The sequence below is a fragment of the Misgurnus anguillicaudatus genome, chromosome 25, assembly GCF_027580225.2.
Source record: "Misgurnus anguillicaudatus chromosome 25, ASM2758022v2, whole genome shotgun sequence".
Taxonomy (NCBI): Eukaryota; Metazoa; Chordata; class Actinopteri; order Cypriniformes; family Cobitidae; genus Misgurnus; species Misgurnus anguillicaudatus.
In genome coordinates, this window is record NC_073361.2 from 10,391,554 (window position 1) to 10,400,275 (window position 8,722).

At 41.1% G+C, this 8,722-nt stretch overlaps 1 protein-coding gene across 4 annotated transcripts in view; it reads left to right on the forward strand.

The window, feature by feature from the left end:
• Nucleotides 1-7,062, forward strand: part of rreb1a (ras responsive element binding protein 1a) — a 52,580-nt gene extending 45,518 nt beyond the window's left edge. For all 4 annotated transcript variants that reach the window (XM_055181607.2, XM_055181606.2, XM_055181608.2 and 1 more), the window contains 5 exons: nucleotides 361-550; nucleotides 655-3,181; nucleotides 3,361-3,525; nucleotides 3,792-4,550; nucleotides 4,635-7,062. In XM_055181607.2, the coding sequence (XP_055037582.2) occupies nucleotides 361-550; nucleotides 655-3,181; nucleotides 3,361-3,525; nucleotides 3,792-4,550; nucleotides 4,635-5,029 (4,036 nt within the window). In that variant the 3' untranslated portion in view covers nucleotides 5,030-7,062. The remainder of the gene's footprint in view (nucleotides 1-360; nucleotides 551-654; nucleotides 3,182-3,360; nucleotides 3,526-3,791; nucleotides 4,551-4,634) is intronic.
• Nucleotides 7,063-8,722: the final 1,660 nt, after the last annotated feature.

The following is an 8,722-nucleotide window of genomic DNA, read 5'->3' on the forward strand; positions in this document are numbered from 1 at the left end:
GTCACCATGATCAGAGTTAGGGCACATGATAAGAGCCGTGCACAGCGTAACTGACGTTAGCCAGCTGTCTCTCGCAACACCCGACAAACACAAAAAGCAAGCTGTTAGGCTAGGGTGTGGTTGTCATCTAACCCTTAGTTAACTCGCTAAGAAAAAACCTCTGCTATATTATATCCTGTGTGGATGTCTGGGATACATGCATCCTTATAACACCATATAGATAGGACACTATTTCTGAACCGTCTGGAGTCATTTCAAATCAAATTTAAAGTTAGTTTGCTATGATGAACTTTACATGCTTATTGTTTTAACAAAGTTCTAAAGGCAACATCTCACATAAGTATTATTATTATTTTCTAGATGTGATTTATGCTGTATCTCGTTCCGGACGCACCGTAGTTTGCTCCGCCACAACGCAGCTACCCATAAGCAACTTCCCACAGACCCCAACGGGCGACCCTATATTCAGAACAACCCCTCCATCCCTCTTGGCTTTAATGATCTGGCTTTCATTGACTTTTCATGTCACAAGTTCCCTCGCATTGCCCAAGTAAGTAACCACTGTCAACAATGGAACACAATTTCCTTGAATAATCTACACCGGTCATTGTGTAGCTAGAGTATTTTATTTTTCTAATTTATTTAAATCTACAGGTTTGGTGTGAAACGAACCTTCGCAGATGCACCGGCAAATTCCATCGTTTTGTATGTGACTCCTGTGACAAGGCGTTTCCTCTGTGCTCAGCTCTGGACCTGCACAAAGCCTCACATGAAAGTTCAAGTGACGCCCAAAAGACAACTTCACCAGCAGTTGTAAAAGATGAGACTTCTACACCTGAGAAAAGCAACTTCATGGACTTCCTGGGCTTGCAGCACATCTCTCAAGTCAAGCCTGTCCCATCAGAAGAGGAAACCCAGCAGGCTGTGCTAGACAGCATCCGGGTTATTCATGTGGAGCCTAATCAGTCCACTGTACCTCAGGAGCCTGGCCTTGTTGGAGGGGCTAGCCTGTCTCTTGTAGACCCAATGACTCTTCATGGTCTGTCCCATCAAGAGGCTCTCAAACTACTGTCCCTTCAGCCCTTCCAAGTGCAGCCCTTCCTGATGCAGCCAGATGGTGGTGTGGTGGTGAAGCCTGTTTGTGGCGAATCCACTATGGAGTTTGCTGATATACAGCAGATTCTTAAAGTAGCTTCAGCTGCTCCTAACCAGATTGCGCTCCCACCCTTATCGAAGGCACCTTGTAGTGCTGTGCAGTCAGGCTACAAGCAGATGCCTCCACTTAAGCCAAAGCCCATGGTGGCTCCCAGAACCAATATGATAGCATCAACCCCACCACCCCTCTTGAACACGCAGCAAGCATCACTGGGTTGCATTAGCCCCAGCCTTCCTCCCCTTGCAAGTCACCCTCTTAAAACTGCCAGGAACCAAGCTAGCAACCATGGTTCCACAGAGAGGATACAAATGGAGGCCGAATGCATGGGAGATGCCCATACCCCAATGGATATGGATGAAAGGCATATCAAGCAGGAAATTGGCAAGTTGGAGGAAAACACTGGTAAGAAGGGAAATCAAAAAGGCTCATACCCATGCCGATTTTGTGATCAGGTTTTTACAATCTCTAGTGCACTGCAGGCACACATGCGCTATCATTTGGGCATCCTACCCCACCAATGCAACATCTGTGACTATGTTGCCCCAGACAAAGCTACACTGATTCGTCACTTGAGAACACACAGTGGTGAACGGCCCTACGTCTGCCGACTTTGTCATTACCCGTTCACCGTCAAGGCTAACTGTGAGCGCCACCTACGCAAGAAGCACATGAAAAACAATCGCAAGGAGATTGAGAAAAACATTAAGTACGTTACCTCATCCACATCCACTGCAGATATTTTTGAGCAGGGCGGGTCTGGTGAAACTACCTGCCGCTATTGTGGGGAAGACCTGAAGACCTTTCGGGATCTACAGATTCATTTGCGAACTCACAATGGGTGCCAACGAAAGCCATTTGAATGCAAGTGCTGTGGAGCGGCCTTCCTCGCTAAGCGTAACTGTATTCATCATCTTCTGAAACAACATCTAGATGTCCAGGAACAGGATATTGAGGATCACATCATCACCCTAGTAGCTACATCAACCCAAAATAGCCCAAACCCATGTAATCTCAATGGGGTTTCTCCTAGCATGTTAGTGCAGTCTGTCAAAGTGGAGGACCTCAACTACTACAATGCAGATATGGATCAACCTCTGGACTTCTCTAACAAAAGTCGTGGGGGTAGTAGTGCTGGAAGTGTGAGTGGATCACCTGGGCTTAAAGCTGAACCTGTTTCTTATGACTCTTCTATGGAACCTATTGATCTCTCTATTCCTAAAAATCCCATAAAGAAGCTTAAACAAGACATCAATGCTGCATTGCCCAGAGAGGTTAAGAAAGAACAGTCATCTATTAGCATCCTTGCACAGGCTCTTCAGGCTGATAGACCCATTGATGAGAAGTCTCAGCAGCTTGGCTGCTACCAGCTCCCCGTAGCCTTAACCACCTCTCTAACTGGTGGCACTGTTACAGGACGGGCGATGCGTCTAAAGCCCCTGCTTCCTAAACCCTCATCTGCAGCAGTGAAGGAACTTCCACCACTAGCGTCAATTGCTCAAATCATCTCTTCTGTTTCTGGTGCTACTGACCTCCTTAAACGGGAAAACACTAACACCCCTCAAGTGGATTCTGATAAAACTGGCAAGCAAGAATCCCCAGAGACCTTGATAGATGAGCGCCCCCTAAACAATTCAAAGAGAAAGTCCAGGAAGAGGCCTTCCAACAGTGCAACAAGAGAGAAACCTCTGATGAATGCCACAGATTCGAGTATTGATTTGGAGTCTAGTGGGGAGTTCGCTAGTGTTGAAAGGATGTTGGCCACCACTGATGCCAACAAGTTTAGCGCCTATCTTCAGACCAACACAATGGAGTTAGCAAGAAAAGGAGGGCCGCAACAGAGGGTTGGTGATGAGGAAGAGGTGAAAGAAGAGAAACACTCGCCAGCTCAACAGCGTGCTCACTCCCAGCAGTCCAAAGGGAAGAAGAATGCGTACTCAAATTCTGTGCAAAAGATGACGTGTCCATTTTGTCCCAGAGTTTTCCCATGGGCCAGTTCACTCCAGCGCCACATGTTAACACACACAGGTGCTAGTTCAGTTCAAATATATTAATATATCACTTTGCACAGAACATTTTTGCACAAAATAGTTTTAAGTTACTGTATATGTATATTATGTAACATCATGTTAAGTTTAACAGACCAAATCACTACAATATTGAGTAGCAATTTATATTTGTGTGTTTCTTTTTCATTTTGCACACAGGCCAGAAGCCATATCCTTGTCCGCAGTGTGATGCCTTTTTCTCAACCAAGTCCAATTGCGAGCGGCATCTTTTACGCAAGCATGGCGTTTCCAACAGAGTCCTAAGGCGCAACGGTGTGCTGCCAAAGTCTAAGGAAACAGAGGAAGGCTCACAAGAGAGTGCAGGTACTAACAGAAAAATAAAATAAACAATTATTGTTTTTCAAATGTCTGTATTAAATGAATGATATATTTTAATAAAGAATGAGAGAACACATTGACACGAAATAGACGATTTCATCGAACGCACGCGCATTGTCATGGTTATGCGCCTGGCCCGAAGTTAACTTGTGGTCCATGTTTTTTTTTTGATCTGGCTAATGGCTAAACTGACCTGTTAACACGTTTAAAGCTTAAACAGTAACTATATGACAATGTATTCTATATTCTAGAAAGCACATCAGAGGCGGAGCTTCCTGTGAACGAGGCAATGGATCTCAGTTCAGACCCCGAGAAGCCCGTTGCATCTGATGCCGAGAAACCCTCACCGGCTAAGCCGACAGAGGCGGCTGTGGCAGATATGCTCCCTCAAAACGAGATGGAGGAACCACAAGGTCTTGAGCCCTTGAAGGACAATGACTCAGAAACAGAAAATGAGGATTCCCATAGCAATACAAAACTCGACTTGACCTTTGCCTCCAAACCAGTGGACATCAAGTTCACAGAGAATGACCAATTACAGTGCTCCCCTGCGGCGGAAGCCGACACGTCTGCCAAAGCGACACTGCAGGACGAGTCCAAATTTACCTGCAAGAGTTGCAACAAAAGCTTCCGCTACGCCGCCACCCTGACCAGACATGAGAAAGTTCACCAGCTGGACATAGCGTCAGACTGTACTAACGTACCTTCAAAAGCAGATGATCCGACTGTGCCTTGCGAAGCTAAGAACGAAGCAGAGGAGGTAGCGGAGAAATGTTTCAAAAAGAACACAGCCGAGATCGAAGGAACGGGCAGCGTGGCGGAGAGCGGCTCAGAGGACGATAAAGAGGAGAGAAGTGACGAAGAGGGAACCCCAACTGAACCAAAGAGTGCTGAGGGAGAGGCCAGGGAACCTGGCAGCAAGCCGGACAAGAGGAAAAAGGTGTGCAGTATATGTAACAAACGTTTCTGGAGCCTTCAAGACCTCACCAGACACATGCGCTCTCACACAGGTAATGACATTATTGAAACGTAGTACTACACCATTATATGCTCCATTTCGTATGAATTAAAGGTGAATGTTTTGTTTATACCAGGTGAGAGGCCTTACAAGTGCCAGACGTGTGAGCGCACCTTCACCCTAAAGCACAGTCTGGTCCGGCACCAGCGAATCCACCAGAAACCTCGTGGGACGGACGAAGAGGGGTTCAGTGGGCGCTCAGCCAGCGAAAGTGAATGCACGCCTACCAGCACCAATCCACCCTCTGAAAACGAGAGTGAGATAACAGAGACTATGAACGGCGATTCATCCACACAGATGAGAGACGAGGATTGTGCATCTACCGATAAGGTTGTGGGGAACAAAAGTGAGGACTCACCCACCATAGATCCACCAGAGAGACTCCTCAAAGGTTTACTGGAGATCCACACCAAGCCCACTACTGAGCACATTTCGGCCACCTCGGAGCCGCCGCTTCTTGGCGTGGAGTGAGGAGCGACTCCTGTTGTGCGGTGCCATATAACAAAAGACTGTTTTCAAGTGCCTTTCTACTTTTTTGCTATATCTTTATCAGCATTTATCTTGATCTAAAGTTGATTTTTATAGTATTTTACGATGATTATTATGAATTTTTCTTTTGTGGAATCCTGAGAGAACTACTTTAAGCAATATATGAACAAATTAGTATATTTTGTACAGCAAAACTGTCCTATAAGAAGCAGGTTTATTGAGCATAAGCCGAGAGTAGCAAAAGGACTTATTTCTACGGAGAGCTTGCATAACTGGAATATAAGAAGACTTTTAATTTCCCCTTTAATTCCTTCCAGAGTAATGGCAATAATGAACTCTGTGGATTTTTAGGGAACGGCCAAGCAAAGGGGTCTAATAAAGTTGCAGTCTTATAAAGTATATGGGCAATGTTTGTCCAAAATAAATCATTAATGTCCAGTTATGCTGATGGGATGGGATGCAGTATTTTTAACTTAGGAGCTTATGAAATGCTTTCCGTCGATCCCACTCTCAGCTACTTCAAACACAGCGAGGTAGCCTGCAAGTATGAAATCTTGTGTACTTGATTGAAAAATGTACCTGCGTCCAGGGTTAACGTCTTCCAAAAACATACTTTGTTTAAGCCTTACTCTCATTCGGAGCTTCAGGCTGGTGTCTCGCTTTCCGAACCAGAATTCATGGAGTACTTGAACACTGTCGCCCTGCTGCCTCCTGTCAGGATGTGGTCCTGCAGTGCTCCCGTATCAATCACACATTCTTTTGTAGTGTTGGATATCTCATTGACCTCTCTCAGTTTTATGAACTTGTGTTGTGAAGAAACCTCAGAAACAAAGCAAACCTCAAAGGACATGGAGACTGTTTGTAATCACATGGACCGGTCTTCTATCAAACCGATGACCGAACGTCAAGTGCTGTAATGAAAGTGAGTTTCTTTAATGGGGATAGAGAGGGAGCTTGCCTCTGATTGGATGCCATCGAACATCAGGCCCTGTTCACCCCCTAGTGGTGAAAATCTGGCATCTCTGCTCAGGCACGAGACTTATAGTATTGGATGAACTTGAATGCAATTGCAATCGCTTTCTCGATCTGTTTTCCAGGACTCCCCGATGCCTTTTCCTGGGTTCAAGCGAGCGTGTTATGTGTGCGAAAGTGGTCGGTTACTCACAGACTGTTTTTAATGTATTTATTGTGACCCAGAGCGGGTGAATGTGGAGAAGCCATGTATTAAAACAATTATGCTGCGTAAGAAATGATTCAATACATAGCAGCCCATCTTTGATTTGGGTCTTCGATAACAATAATCATTTTCGATCCAAAAGCTTTACGTAGACGTTTGTATGCATTTTATAGAACGAGTGATCTGTTATCTTTATTATTATTATTATTAATTATTATAATTGATGATTTCAGTTTGAGAGATACAAGTTGTTTTCATTGATATATTCTTGGCATATAAACTGTGAAATGTGTTATTCTGCTATGGGTGAATCTGTAGGGTAGTTTTGCATGTTGTTCATTTATAGATTATTATTTTCTTTTCTTTCGGTTTTTGACCCACCTGCCACCCCACTGTCTCACTCTCAGGGTTCTTACATAAAGGATTTCTCAAATCATAATTTGCAAAACATTTTATTAATCTTTTTCCACCTTTGATTTTTGAAGATGTTGATCCATCAATCACTACTTTTAGCACTTGACTGTGAATTCAGATGAACAGGGTGGAGTTCAAATCCACATTCCTCTCATGGGGTTTTCTACGAGATTTGTTCTTTTCCTCTCTTTTTTTATTTTTATTTCTATCCTCCCTGTTCGGACAAATGGAGGTCTGTCACTCTTTGACGTGCCGACTGATGTAAAAGGGAGCTTTGCTGCTACATCCCCAAAAATAAATCTACTGGACTTGAATGGAAACAGAATCACCAGAACATTTTGGTACACTACTCTTGTTCCTCGAATAAGTGCTTCAGAATCTGTTCTGTATCAAAACTATTCAAGCAATAAAGATATACATGAGAGGTGCTTGGGTGAATTGAGTTTTTTGCATTAAATGTATAACATGTAATTATATGAATGGATTGATAACCAACAAAGTTAAATCTTTAATATAGAGAGAGTAAATGTACAGAGATTCACATCATTCATTTTATCATGGATGTCATTTATAAAAGTGAATGATGATGCTGGACTGGATGGATCGGAAGAAAGCGTAACAGTCTTCATATCATCCATTACATCCTCAGATTTGATTTAATATTCTTCAAAAACATACCAATGTAGTTACATTGCAAGCAGTGGCAAACACTGGATTAATAATTTGACGTTTATGAGTCATATTTTTGTGTCTGGGGCATTATTTATTATAAAAATAACTTGATAAATTTATGATGTGTCACTTTATTCTATAAAACATATTTAGTTTAAATACACTTTCAGCATTTTTTAATAATAAGTTTTTTTGGGGTTTTGGTATCTCAAACTTGTAAAATGTCAGGCAGGGCAACTGTATAAAGGAGTCAACTTTTTAAAATGGTGTTTTAAATTATAAAAAATTAAAAATAAAATATTTCGGCATTATCTTATGTTCTAAAACCTTTTCATGTTTTTGGAAAATTTCATGAATATCACTTTTAAAAAAACTTTTGTCCAACAATTTGGATGTTCTCAAATGTCAAGGCTGTACAACCGCAATCATTGGCCTTTTATGAAGAAGTTAACAAGTATACTAACAGTAAACATGATATTATATCATCCATTTAACCACAGGTGGTCTTAATGAGGGAATAAAAAGTTTGATTTCTCTTAAATACTGAAAAAATGGCTACTTTAATAGGTAGGCTGGTTGACTTTCTGCGTCAGGTGGTACAACTAAAACCAGAAAAAAACGCTATTTTATTAAACCCATTTTAATTTTAATTAAAATTAGATATTACAGGCAAAAGCATCCACAAAGAAGTCTGTTAAATGTAAATTCATTGCGGAGGTCAGGTGGTGCAACTCTTATGAATGCAATAATAATGATGTTATGAAATAATTTTAATAACATAATAATTTAGCTAATAATTTTAGTATTAATAAATCCAAACTGTCTATAATTATACGGGCTCTAAAAAGATTAATGGCGATTAATTGCATACAAAATAAAACGTTTTTTGCATATAATTTATGTGTGCACTGTGTAATTATTTTATATATATATATTAATACACACACATCAATCTTTGTATTTAAGAAACATTTACATGCACTGTAAAAAATTTCTGTAGAAATTACAGTATTACTGGGTATTACTGGCAACTAGCTGCCAGTAACTTACTGTAGATTTTACATTTATGTTATTTACTGGCAACATTTTGTTCAAAGTTAAATGAACATGAAACATTTTTAGACTTTATCTTCTACAGTAAGTTACTGGCAACCAGCTGCATAATTACAGCAAATTTTTTACAGTGTGTATATTTATATATATATTGATATATTTTATATTATAAATATAAATAAAAAATATACCTAAATAAAATATTAATTCATAGATGTATTTATACAGTACAGACCAAAAGTTTGGACACACTCACTCGTTCTTTATTTATACATTTGTACACATAACAAAATAATAATAAACTCGTTCAAACTATGGCACAACACAAACGCAACTGTGGAAATTATGTTGGTTACTGA